The 25,011-nt window shown below is 47.4% G+C and overlaps 1 protein-coding gene across 1 annotated transcript in view; it reads left to right on the top strand.

Annotated features, from left to right (window-relative positions):
• Positions 1-11,592: 11,592 nt before the first annotated feature.
• The window catches only part of SEPTIN9 (septin 9), a gene marked incomplete at its 5' end in the record, with an annotated part of 133,312 nt that continues 119,893 nt past the window's right edge, over positions 11,593-25,011 (top strand). The window contains one exon of the mRNA XM_080629684.1: positions 11,593-11,614. Within this exon, the coding sequence (XP_080485810.1) occupies positions 11,593-11,614 (22 nt within the window). The remainder of the gene's footprint in view (positions 11,615-25,011) is intronic.

The raw sequence follows: 25,011 nt of genomic DNA on the forward strand, positions 1-25,011 counted from the left end.
GGGCAATTCAGAGCTGGAAAAAGCCTAAGCACTCTTCCAGGATAAAGGGGACAGTGTGAAATCTGCAGCTTCCAGCAATTCTTAACTGGTTGTCTAAAGCTGCTAAATAATAGGAGTCCCCTTTGCCCTTACTGGTACCATACCTAGACATGTCATAAAGCAATTCCAGCTTCAGCCAACAGTCTAGGGTATCTAATAGCTAGTTTACTACTTTCTTTGCTGTTTTAGCTGACAGTGATGGATCAGATCAGGGAAACTAGGAGGGCAGAAGGAAGGGGATTAAGATCTTAGAGTCAGCAGCCCCTCTTGGGTATTGTTCCCATGGGCAAGTGCTGATGAACATTCCCCATTTTGTTTCTTCACTGATTAAACTAAGAAACCAAACCAAAGGACGCAGGAGAAAAGGGTTAAAGGATTAGGAGATGGTCTTTGAACAGCCATGTGGAAGGTAATGAGGCATGAATTATTAAAATGATTTCAATTATAACTGGCAGCCACATGAACTGCTTTTGCACTGGCTTTCTTCCTCGTTGGAAAAAGACAGGTTTGCAAGTGCTCATGGTTTCTTGGAAGAGAGATGCTCTTCCAGAAATCTTAGTTGTGTAAATTGTGTGGTTTGTCATTGGGCGAGCTGCTTCTGTGGTTAGATAAGTTGAAGTGTAAATGAAATGGGCATGGCTCAGCAGCAAGATGTGTTTGTTCTTTGAAAACCTATGGAAATGGATTACTACCATGTTGCTGAAAGGACGTGGGAATTAGTGGCCTCTGATACTTGATTTGGAATGATAGGCACTGGTCATATGCTGTTAATTTAAAGTGTTTTGGCGGTAATTGAAGGAGCAATACGTTTATACCATGTGTTTCTTCACTTGTGTGTATCTTGAAAGTAGTGGTTTGAGAATTACTCTGTTCAGAGATTTGTAGACAGTGATCAGACTGATTTATGCTCAATTTCTGCCAAAGACAGGCACCACACAGCTAGCTGACTTTCCCGTATTTCTTCAGGACCTACATGCCTATAGAAATGTAGCTATTAGCAGGAATAGCTCCATCTGGTGACTGATAAATATTTTGCACAAAAGCCTGGATTTTGAGTCAGAATGAGCAACCTCAGGTCTGACTTCTTAGGAAAACTCATGTGGCCACAAAGACCAACCAGCACAATTAAGACTTGCAGTGTTTGCTACAGCAAATGGCTGTGGATATATCCTGGTGAGATGAGAATTTGATGAATACTTCAGAAACACTTATTTACCTAACAGACTTTTTTATTTGCTACTCATGTATTGCTGGAAGGGGGTGTGGGACGAGAACTGAATTCATTGGGGCACAGTTCAATGAGTAAACATTGAAATGTGAGGTATCCTGAAGCTGCATCTCTGAGCAGTTTTGTTAAGCTGTTAGCTTCCATTACTTTTCTCTAGACCAAGAAAGTTCATCCTCAGAAGTCAGATGTACTCCATTCAGAAACATGGTGGCTGAAGGCTATTGCCAAGTGAATGCATCTCTAGTTACTTTCTGTACCTTTTATCTTAATAGGGAAAGAAAAGTGATGGCAAAGAAGTAGTGTTTGTAGCTGACTTCAATACACACAGAATGAACTCATCAGGAAAGGAGCAGCGTGCAGTAGTGACTGCAAAGTTACATAGATTGAAGTTGTTACTTCCCTGTCCTGTTGTGGACAGTGACCACAACATCTAGCAGGGATTAGCACATCCATCCAAGGAGGAGTGCCTGATCTATGGGCCAGCCACGAGAGGGCAAGACAGCAACAAAAACCTGAGTGAAAATGGATCTGTCGGGCAGGGAAATAATTGCTTGGGAAGAGAGTGGGGCCAGGCTGAGCCAGCAGTGATTGAGAACCCTCCGCGGGGCCTGGCTGGTGCCATTGTTCACAGTCACGGCAGGCAGCACTCGGCCCTGCTCCTCTCGGAAATGTGAGTTATTAAAATGTAGCAACAGCAGGAAGGCTTTTGCACTGAGGCTTATACAATATCCCTTGTATAGTTCCTGGTTTTTCCTCCTGCTCAGAGCTGAGCTGTTTTCCTTTGACCACAGGTGAGATGAGGGGTGTTCCTGCCCGTGACCCTGCCAGCAGGTGACCACTCCTCCAGCTACTCTGCAGAGTTTCCCTTCACAGCCTGTATGGAAATGGAGACCAGATCCCCCCTGGGGTTTCTGGATGACAACCGACTCTTTCCAGCTCATTCAGCACAGCCTTGTCTTGGGAGCAGCAGAGAGGCGCGGGGGGATGAGGAGGGAGAAAGCATTCCTTGCTGCTACATTCACATAGTTCCTGGCACCAGCCAGCTCCTCCTGAAACTGCTTCAGTCTCTGAAATCATTTCTATGAGGAAACCATTCATGCTGTAGCTAGAGCCCTAGCTGACTTCTTAAAGCCCCAAACCCCACTATATTGCTGACAGCAGTCAGGAGCCTCTGATGCTGCCCGGCTTGTTTTGGCAGGGCTGAGGGTCTGGGCTGCAAGGAGACCAGAGTCCTCTGTTGTTCTCGGGCAGTAGTTTCCCCACATAATTGTGCACTTCCTGCCCGTTTGCACAGAGCTGGAATCAAACTCCAGCTCTATTTTATTAGTTGCCTTTAATGCTATCCTTGTCTTTTTCTCAGGTTTTTTACTCACTTTATCGCTGGTGCTGCCATTACAGGAGCTGCCTGTGAAGCGCTAGTGTCAGCACTAAAAAATTGTCACATTTATAAAGCTTATGATACGTTCAAGCAATGTGTAAGGTGAAAATAGATATTCAGGCTCCAAGGTTCTTCCCAACAGCAAGATTGTCCGGTGTGGGGACTTAGAGGACCTGGGCAGATCAAGCCTCTTGCTAACCATGGCTCTGAGATGTGCTCTCCACCCTCCCTCCTGAGCCTGTGTTTGAGTCCCTCTTTGAGGTGGGTATGTTAGCCCAATCATGCTGTTACCTGCTGAACTGCAGCAGGCTTGTTTCAGTGTTTAAATTACCTCTTTGCATGTCTCTCTCGAGTGATGATTCATTTTGATTGATCAGCTTTGAGCTGGGTGTGAAGGCAGCCCTGGCTGCCTCATTACTGGCACTGCTGAGCTCTGTGTGAAGCTGATTTTTACCTTTCAAAGCTACTGCCTATTGCAGCTCCTCTGTTAGGTCTGCTCCTTTCACCTTCAGTGGGAAAATCCCCCGGGGCCTTTCTGGAGCTTTCCAAAGGTATTTGTACCCAGCCAATTTGGAAGTTCTGGACTTCTAGGCTTAGGACTTGCTCATGTATGAGTTGATTGGAAATGAGCGGCTGATCCTTCTACTGCCCTAAATCTTGTGCAGGTATTTTAGTTGCTGCTAGTTGATGGCAAAAATCTTTCCTTTAAATTCTGGAGTAAATGATAACGATAGAAGATCAAGAGCGATGAGAAATGAAGCTGTGCCAGTGTAAGGAAAGAGAAAATAATAGTGGAATTATGTCCTTAGCAAGCTTCACAGAAGTGATGGCTAATGCTGTGTGACAGTGCATCACAGTTAAACCCGCACCAGTTTCCAGGAATATTGAGGGGTTTATATATATAATAATAGTCCAGGACTATAACTCTAGATGTGGGTTAAACCAGTTGCTTTCTGTAGCCTCTTTGTGCCACAGTTCCCCACCTGTAAAGTTGGATAATAGTAATTTCCTCCCAGAAGGGCTGCCAGTGCTAGGCTAGAAGCTGCACTGTGTTACAGCATTAAGGAAACAGTGGCTATTATTAATCACTCCCCCTATTTTTTCAGCATTCTGCATAAATAAGTTTTGTTTGTTTTGGTTTTTAAACCTTGGAATTGATGGCTGGGCCAAATTATAGCTGGAAGCTGAGAGGTACAAGAAAAGACATCCAAATGCTGCTCAGTTTGCTCTGTATAGGACAGAACTGCTGAGGGTGCATCACTTGTGGCTCCTGAGCCTCATGCCAGCACACAGAATTCCCTCCTTACAGCTTTTCCATTTCGCATGCCAAGTATCCAGCTCTTCAGTCTGTTATAAATCTTCCCTAATTCCGTAATTGCTTTGGTAGTGATTATAGGCAGGCTCTTGTTGATCCTTCTGTGGTTTTCCTTTATCCACATTTTCTGTGGGCTCTTTTGTTGTTGTTGATTTTTTATTTCCAGATCCTTGCTTCCCTTTTCCAGTTCCAGCAGGCCCCATGGCTCCAGCCCAGTGCCTTCCCGCCAAGGCAGAGCCCCTCTGCATCCAGGGCTGCCGCTCCACGCAGAGCTGTCAGGGAAGGGGCACCTCCTGCCTCTCGCACACTCGCAAGTACAGGAGCAAACGTGTAAGGTCATGTATTTAATGTGCTCTGGATCACACTGGGGTTGCATTCAGGGATGGATCGAGTTGGTGGGAGAGTGGTGGCCATGAGGGGTAAGGGGAGAACGTGAGAGAAGGTCATAAGAGGAAAGGAGGGGTGGCCATGAGGAGTGAGGGATGGCCATGAGAGAAGATGGTAAGGGGAAATGAGGTGCAGCCGTGAGGAGTGAGGGTCGGCCATGAGGGGTAAGGGGAGAATGTGAGGGAAGGTCATAAGAGGAAAGGAGGGGTGGCCATGAGGAGTGAGGGTCGGCCATGAGGGAAGATCGTAAGGGGAAAGGATGTGTGGCCATGAGGAGTGAGGGGTGGCCATGAGGGAAAATCATAAGGGGAAAGGAGGGGCAGCCATGAAAGGATATCATGGAGCAGGGGTAGCCTTGGGGTGTGAGGGGAGATCTTGAGGGGAGATGAGGGGTGGCTGTGAGGGGTAGGAGTGGCAGATATGCAGTGTAGGCCACTATAGGGGTAGATAAGGCATGCCTATGAGTGGAGATCATGAGTGGCAGCCATGAGAGGTGACGGGTGGCCATGAGGGAAGATCATGACGAGAGAGAGGGGTGGCAATGAAGGGTAAGGGGAGCTTGTGAGGGAAAGATCATGAGGGGAGAGGAGAAGTGGCCATAAGGGAAGATCATGAGGGGAGAGAGGGGTGGCCATGAGGAGTGAGGGGCAGTTGTGAGAGGATACCATGAAGGAAGAGCAGGGATAGCCATGTGGTGTGAGTGAAGATCATGAGGGGCAGCCATGAGGGGAGATCAGTTTGTCCTTAGTGATGTGGTTCCGTGGCAGCCTTTGCACTCCTGGGGTAAGGGTTGGACTTGATCATTTTAAGGGTCTTTTCCAACTCAGTTGATTCTATGGATTTAGAAATCATGGCAGGCAGGTAGTTAAGCATAGCTTTAAGCATGATTGTGCTGTTCCCCAAGTACCCAAGGATGTCTCTAAGCAGAAGTAGTTACAACAGCAGCCAAACAATCATGCCTGGTTGATCGCTTGGCACATGCTCAAGCCTGCAGCCAGACTGGTTGCTGCTGCTGAGGAGTCAGAATAGCTGCTGTGTGGTCCCTCTGCCCTGCAGCAGTTTAGAGCCATGCTTTCTGTGCCTGTCTCCAGCGCAGCAGGACCGGCAAGCTTTTTGGAGCTCCAGCACCCAGGCTCTGTTCCACCTTTTCCCCTCCCCAGGGTTCTATGTTCACTTCTCTAAACTGCACTTATTGAAATGTACCTGATAACCAAGGGCAGGAGCTTACCTCAGTGCCTGCTGTTGATCAAGCTGGGTTATGTATGATACTTGGATAAAAAACTGGGAAATTGTCACTTGGTTCTAACTAAGATCCATGGCTCTTCCATAGCACTTTGAAAGGATGTGATTGTTGCAAAGCTGCGGTTGTTGTTTCATTCTTGTAGTTTCAACTAAAACTCAGACCATAAAAGCCATAGAACAGGGTTGTATATTTGTGGAAAACGGAGCAAGCTTTGTGGGGTTTGAGAGTTTGACTTTGACCTGTTCTTGTTTTTCAAGCTTGCGGCCAAATTCAGAAGTGCTCAGCTGGCATTTCTGAAAGCAGCGTAAGGATTTTACAATGAGTTTTAAGAGTGGGTATTCATGTGGGTCAGCTCATGAGGCACCTTGAAGAGTTTTGTTTTCAGAGACTGGGGAAAATGGAAAACACTTCTGACCTTTCATTCAGACTTCCCCTGCATTCAGGGATTTTCCTTCTATTGAATGGGCATTGACTGTTGCCCTTAGTTTTTATTTTTTTGTCTGTTTCACACACTCTTCAACTTTTCTTTCAGGTTGAAGTATTCCCTTCCCTAAACATGGGAGAGGCTGTTCTATGAAAATGGCCATCTGACGTACCTTGCGGTTGAGCAGATGTTATCTTCTTCAGTAATGAAATTCTGCCTTGAGTAATTGGACGTTCTTCCCAGTTCCTCATAATTAAGGCAGAAGAAAAGAACAAAACCTGCTGATTTGATAGGAGTAATTGCTTCATTAAGTTATTGGCTTCCTCACCATAACGGTCAGTCCACAGAAGAGAACAGCATGACCATCAGACCATATATAATGGTACTCTAATGCTGTTGTGGGTCTTTGGTGCTTTGTTGTCAGATGGAATCATAGAGAAAGGAGTTGGGAAACACACTGCTAAATCATATGCCTCTTAACCATATGCACTTAAGACCACAGAGGGAGCCTGGCTGTTGCTAGCTGTGCTGTGTCCTAACCCCAGAAAAAGCAGAGGGCTAATGTATGAGGCTTTAGATCAACACAGCTGCCTTGCCTCCTGTATCTGAGCATTGTGAATTGATGCTGAGAGGCTGAACATCTGTGTTTTCCCTCAGTGGAGCAGGGTAGGGGAAAGCTGCACTGAATCCTGGCCACTGGCAAGAAGAAAGTGGCTCAGAACTGGAGTATGGCAAATCTTAGCTGTGGCAATGGCTTATGTCACTGCTCTTCTTTGCATTTAGTTTTCCTGGGTTTGGCAAGCAGGTTTGCATGTGTGTTTGGGTACACAAAGACTCATTGGCAAACACAATTTCCTGATGATGCTGAGGATGGGTAAATGGGCCATGTTGACTTGTTACGTTACATGCATTTAACTGGGATCTCAGCCATAATTTTACATAAAGAATTCTCCATTTGTGTGGACTTGAGCTCCTCTCATGCACATCTGAATGCCCCATCCCCATGATTCAGTGGCTTTGTTGCTCATGAATAACAGGTCACCCCCAAATGCATTTCATAATCCTATCCCTTATTTCCTCATTGCAAGCTTGAGAGCCAGGCCTGCTGCATCAGAGTAGCTGTGAGATTTATACGTGCTTACTGATGAAATCAGGGTTTGGAGGCTCCTTGGATGTGAATTCTGCTGAATGATCCCCAAGTGCTCGGGGAAGCAGTTTCAGGTCACTGAGATCAGTCCTCCAGACTTCTGCCTGCTGTTCTCTGCAAAACCCCCAGGAATGCTCTAAGTAACTTTGATCATCAAACTGATTTCTATCTCCCTCTCCAAGCTCTGGGCAGATATGTTTTTATAAGGCAGACATCACCGAGCTCAGAGCTGGAAGACCCAACATGCTAAATGAGGATAATTACGAACTTAAGTAACCAAGGTATTGTAAGGATCAGCTGTGGCACAACCAGTGCATTGTGAGTAAGCACTCCATTAGGGCTGCAGGGGAAAGGAAGAGAGATCATAGGTGCCATTAGACTTTAATTTCCTCAAGAAGGTGGCAGAAAGGAGGGCAGATTCTGCCAGTGCCTCAAGTGCCCAATGGTGGTTGATTTGCTCTCTGTATTCTCACAAGCATCTTTGTGTCTTGGCCACCAACAAAAGTTGTGTTCTGCAAGGGGCAAAAGCATGGACCAAACTTTGCCTTGAGCTCGGCTGCCGGCAGCCAGCCCACTGGCTCAGAGCTTTTCCAGCTGTAGTGACTGGGTTCAGTGGCTGACAGAGCTACCTGGCCCTTTCCTGCTGACTTGGTGCATCTGAGCTGTCTGACCTGCCAAAGTACACAGGTGACTCAGGCCCCATTGCACATGCAGCAGTGCCAAAAGCCACCCTTTGTGCCTGCCAGGGCAATTTCAGGTTCTGGGCAATGGAGGCAACCCTTTCTTGGCCAAAAACCACAATTCTCACCTTCTGTGTCATCTCCTTCACCTCCTGTTTCCTTTCCCTTGAGTCCAGGGGCTCTCTGAGTTTTGCTGGGCTTTTGCAGTGATCTCCTGGGCCAGGATGCAGTGCCGCTGCTCACCTTGTGGCTGGTTTGGCAGCTTCCTCCCTGGTCTGGGCAGGAGGGTTGCTGGTACAGAGCAGGGTGGAAAACTTTACATCCTCCCTCCAGCCTCACAGCCACTAAAGAACAATTGGTCAGGAAAAGGGAGCTTGGAGGATCATATGTAAAACAAACAGAGCTGGAGAGGGAGATGTGGGTGGTTTGCAGTCCTGACTTGTGAGTTTCCAAATCAGAGATACTGTTCCCCAAAGAGGAGGGTCCGGCCTGCTCTGCTGCGCACTGGCAGGTCTTCGCAGTATAAGTTTCTGCTCTTCTAACAGCGACTTTTGCCTACCAGGCAATGTCTTTGAGCCCCAGTGAAGCACTGAGTAGTACACAGTCTCCCTGGGAAAACTCAACCTTCCTCCCCTTTTGCAAGACAAGAAACCAAGAAACTTAGTCTGACAGGCTGAATAAACCAGTTGGAGAGATGCAGTTATGCAACTCAGTGTACCCTAATGCCTAGCTTTGTACTAGTCCACGAGATCATAGGTTTTTACATGCAGCTCATCCTTATTTCTACTCTTTCCTTCTCACTACAGTATTCATCATTTGGTGCTATTGCCTCTGCCAGTCTCTCTCAACTTGACCCTTTCCTGAGCCTCTGGTTCCCTACCCTAGCCCACTGTATGTAGCTGGTGGCGCTTGTTTCTTGCTCCTCTGATCACTGTGTTATGTTCAGTTTGGGAGATTGCATATCTTGGTGCAGGACCCCCACATGCTGGGGTATGTGCTTGCCTGAAGGATGCTGCTGGGGGAGAGACAGCATGTACTGCTTTTGTGCCTGCCATGGAATTGTAATGTGTGTTGCAGACTAAGCCATGAAGAACCAGCTGCTGAGAGCATCACAGCTGGGTCAGGCTCAGCAGCTGCTGTAGGAGCAGCATCTGCAGCCCTGGTGAGTGCAGTGCCACTGGGCTCAGAGGAGCCTGCCCATGCTCAGATCACTGCTGTGTGCATGCAGTTGGGCCTCACAAGACGGTGACAAAGGAGGTTGATGCAACCTCTCTGGAAAGAGGCCAGCTCTGCACCACTGCCAGCACCATGCTGGCACAGGAGTGCCAGAGTTGGATGTAGAGGGGATGTCCAGGGCTGGTACAGGATCGCTGCATACCCCAGGTCAGATCCAAGCTGCTTTGGCAAGGCTGGATGCATGAGGCTCACACGGTGTCTCCCTCTGCTGCGGCCAGGCTGAGCCAGAAGCCTGAATCCCTCACTTTCAGGAACAATAAATTCTCACACTAATCTTATGGAAGAGGGGGGAGGGAGAGAACAAACCTATAAATGACTTACCTATTTGAAGCCTGTAGGCTCTGCATTGTATTAAACATTAACCTGCTCTTCTGAGCCAAGCGACTGATCCTCTTGGTAATTCTGAGGCCAGGCAGCCAAAGAAAGGGATTCTTTGTCAGACAGTATTTCAGGGGAAAAAAAAATCCCTTCAGCCAATTTGTGTCTCATCGTGTTTGTTTGGCCCTGCAGTAGAAAATCCTGGTCCACAATTTGCTGTTTGTATTTGTGCAGTCAAGCTGATCAGATGGCTGTACCCCAGCCATGGCTCCGAAAATGCTGCTCACCAGCAGCCCCATGAAGGCACAGCACACCTTGCACACGTAATCATACACACATGTAGTGCCATACACTTAATCATATTCATGTGCATGTGTAATCACACACTTAATCACACATGTGCACATATATCCATATGTGAGAAGAGCAGAAAACTGCCTTTTGATCTCCTGTGAAGTATAGCCCTGTGAATGTTGAGTATTAAGAGTAGCTGTGTCCATCAGAGAGATGCAGGTAAAGCGGAGCAGTGGAGTTAGTGTTTAGGAGTGGGTTCTACCCCTGACTTTGCCCTTGGGGTACAAGGTGGGGCAAGTCATTGTGCTATTGTTTCTCCTCCATAAATTGTGACTAATGATGTCAAAAGCACCTGTGGAAAGAGTAATATATTGTTATTATGGGCTTAGACGTGTGTTTACTTAAGTAACAAAGCTTTGGTGGTTCAAAAGTTTTCTTGATGACAGAGTTTTTTTGCTAACATCTCCCTGCTGGAGACCAGCAGGATCAGAACAGCAAGGTAGGGTAGTCATGCAGCAGCAGGTAGAGTTGCTGCTGCTACGACCTGGGGAATCTGTGAGTCCTCCTGAGCTGTTCCAGTGCAAAGTCTGGCTGCTTAGCACTGAATCCCCCAGTGACTTCAGCTAGCTCTTCAAGTTTTGCACTAAAGCATGAAAGGCTCAGACAATCCATTTCTTCATAGCTGTTACAGAAGCAAAAACCCATGGCTGAAAAATGGTGACAAAGACTGATGGGACCGTATCCTCTTCATCCAGCTCATCTGTCTCCATGCAATGCTGGGTTGGGGCTGGGGGCAGAACAGTTTTTCTCCTGCTGTGGAACAGTCTAAAACCAAATGGAAAATGCTTCCTACACCTTGAGCTGGTGGCATTTCCTCATGTGGACAGGACTCGTGCTCTGCACCTTCCCGCGGGTGACTCACCCGAGCTGGCTGTGGGAACATTTCCACTGATCAGCCCAGTGTTTCCTGCGGCAGTTCAGGCTTCTGCACTTCACTGTGCTTTTAGTCATAGCTAGTCTTAATTTGCTCTTTCTTCCTGTCTGTGTTCATAATGCCCCCAGCTTATTGCGTTTGTGTGGCTGATTGTCCAACCTGTGTTTCACAGGGAGTGATCAGGAGTACGTCTGCTTTCCCGGCAGATCCGAGTGCTGAGGCACATAAGTAATTGCGAAATGGAGCCTCCTCTTCCTCAGTAACCTGGGGACATGCCCAGATCCCAGCGCTCTAGGGAACTGGTTATGGAATACGTGGCGCTCTGCATCCTACTGAGCAGTGAGTAACTGCTTGCACATAGCTCTCCCTGTGTTGCAAACCTGTGTAAGCATTTTGCTCAACTTACAGCCTTGAATGAGTCCCTTACATGTAGGTATGAAGAGGAAAGAGGTGTTTACATTGCAGAATGCTGACAGGCCACTAATGCACTTTGAACTAGAAGCTGCCTGACTTGAGAGTAGCTCTGACCTAAGCTGCACCAGCAGCAAACAGCCGAATCAAAGCCATGGGGTGTGCTGGTCTGGAGGCGTGAAATTCCCTCCCTTCCCTTTGCTGCACTAGCTAAATACGCTGGGATTTCCAGGGCTGGGAGTTGGTAGGACTAATCCGAGACCATTTGTTTTCCAGGGGGATAACATGCAGCTGCCAGGGAGGCTGAGCCCTGCTCTACCCTGCCGGTGCCGGAAGAGTTGGAACAGCCCATAACTGTGTGAGGTTGGGAAAGGTGTGTGCTAATTAATTGGAGCGCTGGGCTGCCCCTCGGCTGGAGCCACGCGCCTGGATGTGGTGGCACCGTGCGCGTCCCCTCCCCATCCCTGCTTGCACCGACAAAAGGATCACACCTGCTGCACGGAACCCCAGGGACCCAACGCCTCACCCAGCTCCTATGTCAAAGCTCGAAGCGACGGCATGAAGAAATCCTCGTATTCAGGTGAGCAAGGAACAGCCTGTTGTTTCTCTCTCGCCTCTTTCTCTGTGGGTCTCTACTGGGAAAGAAAAAGGTTTAAAACCCCAAAGGTACAACTTGCACAAGCCCCTCTCCCTCCAAGCACTCTGTAACAGAGTGAGCTATTTTACTGTGTGTAAACAAACCCTGTTGTTCAGTGGAAAAGGCTTAAAAAGCAAAACAAATCCAGGGAAGCAACTTGTTCCAGGCAGAACTCAGTGTTGGTGGCATGGAGCTTGTTATTCAGAAGGCACCTGTGCCAGCATAGAGCAAGCTCCAGTGTTGAGCAGCAGCTTGAAATGAAATGGAATGGTGGCATTGTGTGTGACACCAGCTTTCTTTGGGGCCGGAAGGACTTCTAAATGGAGGGTTGAAGAGCTGGGATCTCCTAATGCTGCAGGACTCTCCTCTCCCTGCTCTCCATCCTGTTTCATCTTGCCCTGTGGGGTGAGGGCTTTGTACCCTCTGCTCTTGCAGGCTCACCAGGCTCCTTCCTCCCCAGCTAACACAGGAGCAAGCAGCACTGATTGATGTTATTTCTCTGAGTTTTCTGTAAAATCCTGCCAACAGTCCCAAGAAGTGGCAGGCGCACAATAGAGTGGACACAACTCCTACAAAAGAGGAGATATGTCTGTAGCTCACCCCGTAAAGCTCAGGTGCCTCTGGCAGCTCCTCAAGGTGAAGGACTTTGCTCTGCAGCTGATTTCTGCTTGATTCCAGCTACCAGCCCGTGACCATGTGTTCTGTAAGCCCAGTTCTGCCCTGGCTTTGCCCCAGCTGCTACAGGGATGTGGTGTCACCATGATGGCCTTCTAACATCCTGAGCCACGACAGGGATGCTGGTGGCAGCTGCTGTGCTGCCAGCCACTCGAGCCATGTCATGGCCAACCCTGCCTGAGCTCATTAGCCACAGGAGCTGGGGGTTTGCCTTTACACACAAAATTCCCTGTGTGATGCTGCTGCCTGTTTATTGTTAAAATTAATTAGTCATGTTTCTCTCTTGCACATTTCTCATTAGTGTTGCTAAATAGACTGCCAGGGAGGCTTTATTAAGGAACCTGAGAAAGCCTAAGCATGATTATTAGCATGTTGTAATGGATTAAAGTGGGTACTAACGTTTGTGCATTGTGTGTAGGAAGAACTGTTACTTGTACAGGCCTCCTGATGTGCAGACAGTGGCTAAAGCAGCCCTGGAGAAGTGCCAGAACTGGTCTGGAGATAACTGGCTGTCATAAGGAAAAGCTGTCAGTAACTGTGTGACCTGCTATTATGACTTCTTGCAGATGAGGCCAAGTGGTCCTTAATTGCTTTGCTTGCTTTGGTTGGTTGTGCTGGAGTGGAGCAAAAGCCCGTGATGGGACTGGTGTGTCCCTGGTCACAAATCCACCTTCATTCGGTGTTGCAACTGAGGTCTGTTGACATCTGGCCAGTACTTTTATTTCAAAGGGACTGCAGTTGTATTTTGGAAACACTGTTTGCTCTGAGATTTCCCTTGGTACACTGCAGAGAAGAATTACACTAGCCAGGATATGCTAGACTGAAGCAACAGGATAATTGCACTATTTATTACCTGCACTAATCTTCCACAAAGCACATGCAGCTCTTCTGAGCAGCTCTCATGTTCATGTAGTAAAGGCTTCACATTCATGTGTCAGCTCCTGGCCAGGCAGTGCTGGGGCCTTGCCTCTCACTGATTGATTGGACAGAGAGGAGCTGGATTAATCACCCACTGTGCCTTTGGAGAGCTGCCACCTCTGTCAACCCTCCCTGCCCCATGAAAGTGGATGTTTTCCAAGTTGTGGAACAGTGATGGTAGCTTGCTTGGGAGAATTGCACCAGGAGTCCAGATTGCATCTCCAAGACATGAGTAAGATGTACAGGGTGCTGCAGGGCCTCTGAACTTCCAACTGCCAGAGAAACTGGTGAGGTGACAAAGTGATTTCTCAGCTGCAAACCCTGTGCTTCTCAAGCACATTGCTGACAACCTCTGACAGGCTGGAAACAGAGCGCCTGGCTGAGAAACTCCTGAAAATGATGACAATAGGAAACCCTAAGCATCTTCGGAACACTTTTTGAGGTTAGGGAGCATCCCTTGCTGGCTTTGTTTGCTCCTCTCCGGTATATTCTGGATCTGTTCTGTGGACTGGGTCCCACTGAGCCCAGCTGGAGGATCTCAGTTGACTTCACAAGGCTGAAGCTCCAGCTCTGTCCTGCTCTACAAACACAGCAGAGCTGCTGTAGTGTTCTCCTGTTAGCAGGCTGCTCCCCCCCCCAGGAGAGATTTACTTTTTCTAAAGTACTTCAGGGGAATGATTACCCATCTGCTATGGCTTTTGAGCACGTGCCATATAGGTGTGGTTGAAATAAAGAGTTTGCTTTTGAATGCTTTACCTCTTACCAGCAGAGAGGCTCAGACCTTTGTGCCGTAGCCGCGGGCACATGCAGCTCAGCCTGGTAGCACTTCTCTTTCCTGGGACTTCCTGGCAGCAGCAGGAGGAGGAGGGGAGAGGGAGAAAAGGAGAATTTACATAGCAAGTTAAAATGAGCAATAACTGCTGCTGAAGCCAGCTCTTACATGTTTGCTTTAGGGATGTCTGTTATTTCAGATGCTTAAGGCAAGGAGAGGTTTTTCCTGAGATGTTTTACTTGTCCTGGAATACTATTTTTATAAAGGATTTTTCAACTCTCCTTTTCCATTACTCAAGCACAATTGCATTGCCAAAGAAGCAGTAGGCAGGATTTGTGATAAATGACACGATTACTTATAAGTATTATTAGGGATGGTGCAAATTGTTTTGGCCAAGGACTGCTTGCAGTTTCAGGTTTCTGTAAGGTGTTGGCGTGCACTGAAATAAGGATTGTCATCATTACAGTGCCTCCAGAATTATCCATAGTGGTTGTGTGATACCTCTTACCTAAACTGTGAACTCCTGATTTATTGCTTAGGCACTTAGGGAGAAATAACTCCTCATATATGAGCCAAGGCTATAAGAAAACTGCAGGAGCAAGAGTGAAAACTGATCTGATCATTGCAGTAGGACTTAGGAACAATATTTTTTTCCCACATCGTGACTCATAGAATGATTCCCTATAAAACATGGAATAGAATATTATGACAATAGAATATTAGTCAAATTGAAGTTGTTGGCATTATCTAGACTGGGAAGCTTTGAGGAAAGATGTTGGTTTATAGTGTCGCAGGGTTCTCTCCTGACCCAGCTCCATTGTGTTGCCTTGGTGCCGCCACCACACAGCATCCTGTAGATGTTGAATACCTGCAGCTCTGGCCCAATCCAGCAGCAGTTACTGGTACTAACGGGGCAAATCAGGTTTGTACCCCACCAAAAGGCTCCCTGTTTATACTCCAGTATGTGCAGCTGGTAAAGAAGAAAAGCAAGTGAGCTCTTGCTGGGGGTGAGCAGAGCTGCAGTGTGCAGCTGTGATAGCACAGGGGCACACCGCAGTGAGTGTTCATCTGGCAGTCAATGGAGTTCATCAAAGTGCAACGAAGAAGTGGTGGATAGACTTGCCCCCCCCAAAAAAAGCATCAGGGGCTGTGACTGGATGTGTGGTGCCTGTGGTGGGGGCCTCAGTACATCTCTGGCACAGCCAGTCCTCTGGAAACACTGAGACTGGATCTTTTTCAGGCTCACACTGCACAGTGCAGTTCCCTCAATGGCTTTTAAACCTCACTATCACAAAGGTTGCTGACTGGACAGAGATGACCTGTTGTTTGCCGAGCCATGTTGTTCTCTCCTGAACAGGACCCCATCTCCTGTCTAGCTAGCACCGTGTGTTTAAGCCATGATAAAACGAACAGAGTTGTTCAGACTGATGTGATATTTGAAGTTCAGTGGCCAAACGGCAGGAACAAGGACAAAACATTCATTTGATTTAGTTTGACATTTTGGACAGAAATACAAAACAGTTTGTTTTGAAATACACGAGAATTAAAAAGCCATTTTTTGCAGCTCAAACTCACAGCCAGCTCTTACTCCTCAAAACCTTCCAACAAGAGATCTTTAAAACGAGATAGATTATTGTGCTGAGGACTTGCAATCAATCACAAGAAGCTGGATCCTCAGTCTGTGGCTGTTCAAATCAATTGCTCAAAACCTGAATTCAGTGCAAGCAATGAATGCCTCCACCAGCTCAGATGAATGAACTGTCCTTTTGCCCCACTTCTACCCATTATCTCTGTGTGAAACAGCTCTGCCTGTCCCTGATGTGCTAAAGCACTTTGCAGTAAACTTCACAAACTGGTAAACAAACTGGTTTATGGAGAGGCACAGCAGCCACTGGCACGGCTGTGCAGTGCTTGAGCAAATACAAGGTGTAATAAGGAAAGGCATCAACCTTCAGGAAGGCTTCTGTAGAACAGCAGGAGTGGAAAAACCCACTGCAGTCAGAAATGCCAGGGTTTCTGTTCCATCCTGTGTCCTCACTGCTTGGTGGGGCAGAGCTACCACTGAAACCACAGGTGGAGGAGCCAGCATGCTGCTTATTTGGCTTGTGTTTGCTTTTATGAGAGGCACATATTTATGTGCTGGGTTGTTGTTCTGCTTACAGCTGGTTCCTACCTCTCACCTTGCCCAGAGGATGCCATTTCTGCTCTTTTGCTACCACCCATCCATGCCTTCTCCCCCTTACAGGTCTCTGCTCTCAAGCAGAGCTGTGAAACCTGGCCTGGGCTCCTTTCCTTTCCCATCAATGGCAGAGCAGGGTGGAAGCGTTAGTAAAGTAAGTGTGAGTGTGGGGAATGTGAAGAGGAAGGAAAAGGGTGAGGGAAGAGTTTTGGATTCCAGGAGTAGAGGGAAGAGGAGGGATAGTAGTGCTGGCAGGGCCATCATGGGGTGAGCTGCCCCAGAAACACCGGTCTCTTGCCTGAGGCTGTGGAAGTTTTTACCGACATGGTTTTGTGTTGGCATTGTGTTACCTCATGTTACTGAAACAGCAGGAAGGAAAATAACAAGGAGTACAAAATGAACTTGTTAGTCCAAGAATAGCACAAAGCTGGTGCACAGACAAAGGGCTTTGCATCTGATTTTCAGGATGCTGAAAGCTCTGTGGGTTGGTCAGCTGTGTGGATGATCTGCATCATTCAGATCCATGTGAAAGCTGGTTGGTACCAAATGTTCATGGCCCCATCCTTTCTTTAAGCCCCAAAGAAAAGAGAGAACAAATGTGATGCAGTTCCTGTGTGATAAACACTTGCTCACTATTTTGGACAGCCACATCTCCTCCATGCCAGTAAACAGCAGTCATGGTGCCTGTTCACATTCACACATTCTGTCTGGTGGGGTTTCTTTCACAACCTTCTTCACTTACTTTGTTTTGTTTTTTACCACGTCATGCTGCTCCCTGCTATCTCTCTGCCTGAGTCACTTCTCCATTGCTGCATGCAAGGCTGGACATAGCCTTTGACATTCCCACTGCCTGCTGCCCCAAAGGTTCTTTTTGAGCTATAGCAACATTTAGAGATGCGCAGAGAGAGTGGTACCATTGTCTTGAGTGCTGCAGAGAGGAGAAGTAGAAAAGTCCTTCCCTCCCTCCGCTTCTGAATTCCTCGATGAGTGGTGTGTGATGGGCAGCAGAAGCAAAGGCTTTATGAGCAGGGCAGTGCCACAGAGCATCCTCCCAAGCCAACGCCATGGCCAAGAGGCAGCATTGGCCAGGTCTGCGCTGTGTGGTCAACAGCTAAAATCCTTTATCAATTCTTTTAACTACTTTTAAAATGAAAAAGTTGTATGTTTTGGAGAATTAGATTTCTCATGTGCCTGTCCTCCCTCATGGTACTGAAGTCTGTGATTTTCCTCAAATGCCACAAATTGTTGGAGTCTCTGCTGGACAAAAGCACCCTGATCCTCAAACAGACTCTTCTCAGCTGCCTTAAGGGCCTCACCGTCTGTTTCTCTGGCTTAACAGCTATCAAGAGTTGTTGATAGCATCAGTCCTGGATGTCTTACTTCTGTGCCTCCTTGCTGCTAAGAATGAGGTGGGATCACGAGATTTTCAATCAAAAAGCATAACTGTTACATTTTAGTACCATGATGACAGAATATATTCCCCTAAATGTCAACAGAGTCTGCTGTCACATGTTTCTGATGGCTCGTGATGATTGACGTAATGTTGTTATGAAAAGATTCTCCTATAGCAGGTTCTCCTGCATCGGCACCACACTGTGCTGGGCTGGCAGGATCAGTGTGACGGGTTTGGTTGGGTGCTCCATCATGGGCAGATTTGGCTGGCATGTACAGGCAGTGGTAGAGCTTTGGTTCAGGTAGCAAAACATCCCAACACCTGTTAGGAAATAGTTTGGAGAAGCAAGGGAATCCAGCATATGGAGAAAGCCAAATAAGAAACCACAAAATGCAGACATATGCAGAAATAACAAAAAGTCATGTGTGGCCCAATGGGGTGATTATCTGCTTCTCTGAAACACCAATCATCTTCCTATCCCCACCTGGGGTGAGCAAAGAGAAGTGAGGCCATGTGGAATGGGGAGATGTTGCTGCAGAGAATACCTCCCTGTGTGCTCACTGCTTGCAGGGAAATCCCTCCCAAGAGCAGTGCTGCTGGTCAGATAGCGAGTGGGGTGCTTTGTGTGAGGCTAACCTGTTCCATCTTGGACAGAAGACGCTGTGGGGTTTGCAGCATAAGGTGGGATCCAAACCCAGGGCAAAGACCGTGAAAGAGGAGATGACTTTGTATAGCAATGATTTGGGAAGATTTAACCTGTCAGATGGATGTGTAAAGTGTCTGCTTCTTTTTTGTAAGCTCCCTGGTACCATGCAGGACGGGGTGGTATCCACCAGTCCCTAGGCCTGGTGTTCACTGGCCACGCCAGTGTCTTTAACAACAAACCAGGGATCTTCTCTTCCTCCTTTGTCCTGGTGTCCTCTGGAAGAGCAGCCATGCTTGTGTAGCCATCATTCCCTATGGAAATCACATGCCACAATCAGTGGTGTGGTGGGAGAGAGGCAGCACTGTCACTGGTGAGTCAGCCTGTTCCCACACTGGCCTGCAATGACTTACCAGTGACGAGGGCAGCAAAAGTCACCCTTTAAAGGGTTTATGTTTCAGAGAGGGAAGTCATAGCTGCCTGGGAAACTGCTTTATTCTGTGTTTATTCATCACTCAGGTGATGGCACAGGCTTGCAAAGGCCTTTCTTGTAGCTGCTGTGAGATGGGGCACTTGGTCCATCACTGTAGGAGTTCTGAAAAGGAATCTTGGCTTTGTGTTGTAAGACAGCTTCCACTGTCACATGGACAAAATAGCCTCTCATGGGGCTCAGAGGGATTCAGACATCTCTAGAGCAGAGCCCAGCATCAGGGTGGGATGGCACCAGGAGGACAGGAAAAGAAAGCTTTTGCCCAGTGCTGCTACATTTGTGAAAACATCTGGCCATGCTGGGCAAAAGGGGCTTCTTGTGCAGTTCTTGCTCAAGCACTCAAGTCCTAGCACTGCAGCAGTCTGAAGCACAATATAAGTTACCTCCATGACCCGAGCTTTTAATTTCAGGTAGGGCTGGCTCAAATCTGATGCCCAGAGTATGTAACTGTCCCCTCCATTTCCCTCAAACATCATGCTGCCTTCTAGGCTCCCAGGTTGAGCAGATGGGAGTTAAGCTGGAGGGATGATAGCAAGCTGGAACTGGCAGCAGAAGGGATTTTCTATTTTTCTTCTCTTTGTCCATGCCAGATGAGTATTATTCGCAGGAAACACTTTGTGCAGCTCGGAGATTTGTTTAGAGAAGGAGTGTAAGGGGAGGAGACAGATAAAGACATAATGGAAATTAAAAAGGCTACAGTAATGTTCAAGAAAGTCTGTAATTTCCTGGTGTGGGAGTACTGCTATTCTGGGGACCAAGGGAATAACGGCTCCAGTTCCCAAGGGAGAGAGTGCTCACTGAGGGATGATCTGCAGAGGAACCAGCTCCTTTTGGGAAAAGCTCAGCACACAGCAGTTCTCCCCGAGGCCCTCCAGGGCTGAGCCCAAAGCAACTGCTGGGAGCACAGAGGGACTCTGACACTCGGATGCTCCCTCAGCTTGTCTGGAGTCACGTCCCTTTGCAACCTTCCTGGGGATCCCAGGGAAGCTTTGCATGCACGTACATGGAGAGCAAGTTGGAGTTCTGATCCTTGTGAGCAGCCCCTAGGTGCAAGTTTGCTTTGGTTTGATGCTATCAAGAGAAATAGGGATTGCTTATAGCTTTATATAATAGACATTAGAAACAAAGCAAGATGCCCTCAGCGGTTACTGCTGAGAGCTGCTGCTGAATGACTCAGTGGCTGAGCTGTAAGTGCCCGGACATGTAGGAATAAAAGTTGCCGAGAAGAATAACAGATCTTAGTGTGTTACAAGTCAGGACAAAGGGCTTGCACATAATAGACCATGGGAGGTGGCAGGGGGTTTGCTCAGGTGAGTTTAAGGCGGATGGAAGGCTGTGTTAAAGAAGCTGGAGGCTTCGTTTTGCCTGCAGGAAAGGTACAGCCCTGGGCTGCAGAAAAGCAAGTGTCACCCACTGACTCAGCTGGTGAGGAGCTCCCAGCCTGCCACTGTCTGTGGCTGGCAGTATCACCAGCACTCTACACACACTTTGCTCTCTTAATGTTCAGTTCCCATCTTCCTTCCAAGATGACTTTTAATTAATTTTTAAACTTAAAATCTCTCTATATACATTTAATCAGTAGGAATGAGGATGAGATGTGGTTCATTGCCGACATATAATTTAATTTGAAGCACTGAAAGTTGTTGCAAGTCCAATCCTGAAATACCATAATCCTCCTCATCCTCTGGTTTGTTGTGGGGAAGGTTTCTGACCTCACTGATTTTCAGTGTTCTAGTGGTAAAAGGAGTCATGTGAACTGTATTGCTTTTATCTAAGGTCAGTTGTTGGGAGCACCAGGAAATCCTTAAATTCAGACCTTTATTACGTGCACTTGCAGCCCTGTCTGCTGCATGAAGGGATTTTTCCCCTCTGGTGTCCTGCCTTCTCATGTTTGTGAGTATGTTTTATCAAACTGGGCATTATACTGAGAAATGGGAGTGTGCCCAAGATGTATTAAACCCACCATATCCTACTATGGGATCTCAAATGCCTCTTAAAATAATTTTTGTTAGCAGATAGGTTATGACTGTCAGAGCTGTTGAGTGTTTTCTGAACAGCCCAGACTTACATAGCCTGAAGGACCAACATTACTGTAGCTAATTGCCCTTCAATGTTAATTGTCCTTCAGCTCCATCTGCATCTGTAAATGCTTTCCCAAATTGCTGTCCTGACAAGTGAGATGCTTCAGTTGGTGAGTCCTACATCTGAGCACAGAAAGGTTGTCAGTGCTGTGGGATGTTGGGGAATGTCATGGCTTGGGTGGTCCCTCCCGTCCCTCTTGGCAGCTGCAGCACATGGCTGTGATTTATTTCCTGGAGTGGGTTTTTGTCAGATAAACCTCCGAACAGTGATGTGAAATAATCTGACAGCTGATTCCTGCAGTTAATGAGTTAATACTGGGGAGGATGAGCTCAGCCCTGGCAAGTTTGATCCATCTGTAGAGGTTTCAAACCTGCTCTTCTCCATGTGCTTCTTCATGGATCAGCCGCTCTCCAGGAAATCAGCACCAGACAACAGTGTTTTAAATGAATGTCAGGCTTTTCAGACAGTGTATGTGGTGGGGAGAGGGAAAGAGTACATCTATGGCTGCATTGGGGTTTTTTTGTGTTTGGCTTTGCTAAGTTTAAGAGCATCATGGGAAACATGAGAGCCCTGTGCTTGAGCCGTGGTGGAGAGGGAAGAGTAAAAAGTTGTTTCATAATATATGTCTGGATTAATGTTCAGACCTTACTGAGTCTTTTATGTCCTGTGGTTCACAAATATAAGTATGGGAGCCCCTGGGAATTGATATAAGTCAAAAAAGCCTCCAATGTACTGGGTGCTGATTATTGCAGGCATCTGCATTAAACCATTTTATAGACTGCTCCTGTTCCTTGGTGGACAGTTTGTGGGCTGCTGTTGGCAGAGTTTGTAACACAGAAGTAGGGTTAGTGGCTCTGGACACTGGGAAGCAAGGAGCTGAAAGATTGGTCTGGGTCATAGTCACACAGCCCTTGGCTAGGAGCTTAGTCATGGGTAAAAATAAACAGTGTTCTCATTCCTAGCTCTGTGGAGGAAAGCCAAGAGCCCCTGTAGCCAAAGCCCCTCCATTGGATGGACAGACTGGTACCAAGATGCGTAGCCGGGGTCAAAGGTGTTTCCCACAGGTCAGGTGTACACAGGAGTGTGGGTCAGTGGGTGGGAAAGCAGAAGATGTGCTTGGCAGAGCACATACACTGGTGGAGATTGGTGAGGAAAACCAGTACAAGAAAGTGGAGAGGCACGAGCAAGGGCTGGGCCTGGAAGGGCAGGAGAGGGGGATGCAGACCCAGCACATGGCACAGTCCACAGTGCCCCTGGGCTCGGGGATGGAGCAGAGACTCAAGGAAGGAAGTGACTTCACTGATGAAATGAGTGTGTTTCCTCCTCAGTCACCACAGGAGATACTTTGAGCATTTCTGCAGCTATCTCCCAACAGGCACTGAAGGTGGAGAAGATGGGGGCAGGAGGTGAATCAGGTTCCACATGGTTCTGCGTTACTGCTCTGAGGGGGAAAGAGCAGAAAACATCAAATCTTGTAAGGGTGCAAGAGAAAACATCCAGACAGGAAACGATTTCTTCAGAGAGTTATGTGCTAGGATGAATTAGAATAGCCAGAAGTTGTCCTGGGACATACTGGGAGGGATGCTGTGGTTGCCTCTGGGAAGGTAAGAGCTATACAAGTAACCCCTGAATTGTTTTACAATTACAGTTCTTTGTTCCAAATGTTGTTATAAATAGTCTGATGAGGTAATGTAAGTTCTTGTGCCTACAGAAAGACATTTCTATTGATAATTTCCACTCTGTGAACACTTCCCAGTGAGGCTGTGCATCTGCATAGAAATCTACCTCTCCCATAAGTAGAACAGGAGTTTGTAGCCTTGTCTTCAGAGCTTCCTTGTATAGTCACAGCACAGGTCGAGGGCACAGGTCTCTCTTTGAACTTGTCAGATAGACACCAGGCTATGTGGGAATGGTGTCTTCTTCAGCATTCCTTAGTCTGTGAAGTTTTAACTCTACTCATCTGGACAGCAGAAATGACAACCACAGGCAAAAAACCACACTGGTGTCTTAGGTCAGGAGCATTCTGGATGAGAAGCTGCGTATCCTTTTAAATCTACATGGTTTGTAGACACAAAAGGTATCACAGGATGGAGAACAGTGGGTTAGGAAAGGAGAAGATGTGGTGTTAAAAATACTTATCTCGTGCTCAGTATGGCACTAAACTGTCACTGCGTATGGAGAGGGGGCTGCTCAGATACTGTGGCTTTTCTCCTTCCTCCTCACCACCTTCTCCCCATTGACTGTGAGCTGCCAGAGCTGCCTGAATAGGCACTGGGCGGCAACTTTACCCAGGACTATTCCATGCTCTCCTGCTTTCCATCTGGAAATGACCTTGTATAAAACCTCTAGGAGAGCACAACGCTTGCCAGGGTGGGTTTGTTTGCGTTTCTCTGTAAGCAAATCCCTGGCTGTCACGTGGAACTGGAGCAGGTGCCGTGCAGCACCTTGTTCAGTTCCAAGGTATTCAGTTTCAAGGCAAAATCGTGGCTCATTAACAGAGCCTGGAGGATCTCCTGTTAACTTGTTGAGTGGAGAAGGTCTGGGCATTTCCACAAGGCTCTGCTGCTCCCTCAGCACTCACAGGCCTGCAGGGATGGAGCAGGCTGAAGCAGACAGCCTTGCTGATCTGATGGGAGCAGGCTGCTAGCTGCAAGACTGGCCATGCATGGTCAGGCTTCCCTGCTTTTTCATCTAGCCAAGCTGTCCTGGCCTCTGATGCAGGAGGGAAGCTTACAGGCATGGTAGAACCCAGGTAGACAAACTGGTTGAGTGTAAATGAACTCTTGAACCAGGGCTGCTCTGCCTGGCACCTGGTGGCTTTTCCCATTGAGGATCTACTGAGCAGGTTTGCAAAGGGCACAGGTATAATCCTTATCTTCTACAAGGTGAACTTCTCCTGGGGCTGAGCCTGTATGATGCAGGCTCTCCTATTTACCCAGCTCTGACAGTCTGCCTTTCACACCTCAGCGTACAGTCAGCTCCATTCCACCTCCCTGCAAGCCCCTGCCCAGAGTACTTGTCACCCTAAGCTATTTCTGCAGCTGATATATCCCTTCTGGGATATGAATCTTCTATAGGAACCACTGACCTGAGGAAGTCTAGTGAGTAGATTAGACCTTTGTACACTGGTCACTGTTGAATCACACTGCATCCTATTCAGGGATTTTGCTTGTTTGTTTGTTGGGCATTTCCAGTGTCTCAGGATTAATTTGAATTCTAATATTCTCTAACATAGTAGCATTTCATCCCCACTTGGGATCATCTTCATCTTTTATAAGCTCTCTATTTCCCATTTCTGATGGATAATGAAAGATGTATCCTTAGGTCAAAACACAGCTGGGAGATCAGGCTTTGGATTAAAAACTGCTCTGGCATAGTCTCTCAGAACATCATGTAAGCATCCAAGCCCTGTTGCCTATAGATTATGGACAAAACAAGACTCTAAACCAAGTAGAGACCTCTGCTTCAGGAGCTTAACAGCCTCCTCTGCTTTTCAAATCATGTAACCATAATCTTCGCAAGATTAAACATGGTTTCAGCTGTGGTTTTTCTTTATTCAATTTCACTTTCTTATGAAATAAACTGATGGTGACAGATGCACAAGGGCCCTGGAGGGCATTGCTTTGTTTACACACAGGAAACTTGGGGTACAAGCGGTGACAATTTCCTCTGGAGAGGGACATGGTTGTTCCTCACCTTCTCCTGGATTCTGTGTCTACCTGGCAGTGGCCTTGCTCTGTGCTTATATCACCCAGGCAGAGCCCTACAGAGGGGCTTGGGGCTCCTCCAGGGGATGTCCATTGTGAATGAACATAGTTGTTTCACCTGTGCTCCCAAAGCCCTCCCAAGTGTCCATGGGGAATTAATTGTCCGTGAAAGACACATATGCTTATACCACTTTATTGCTGAGGAAACTGAGCGGCAGTGGAACAGGCTGCTTCATTGGTTTGTGTACCCAGGTTGGGGCATAATCAGCTATCCTGACTCCTGCTCCTTGTGTAATGACTGTGCAGATGATCAGAATGCTTTTCCTGTTCCTGGAAGTGTTTGCAGTCTTTCAGACATGAAAGCTAGGAGACAGCTAATATCCCCTATTACAGAGGACTGAGGCCCGGAAAAAAACAAGATGGGATTGAATGTTCCTAAGTTGAGCCACCTAAAAGCCTCTCTGAATCAGAGCTGGTCCCT

The sequence above is a fragment of the Psittacula echo genome, assembly GCF_963264785.1.
Source record: "Psittacula echo genome assembly, chromosome: 14".
NCBI lineage: Eukaryota > Metazoa > Chordata > Aves > Psittaciformes > Psittacidae > Psittacula > Psittacula echo.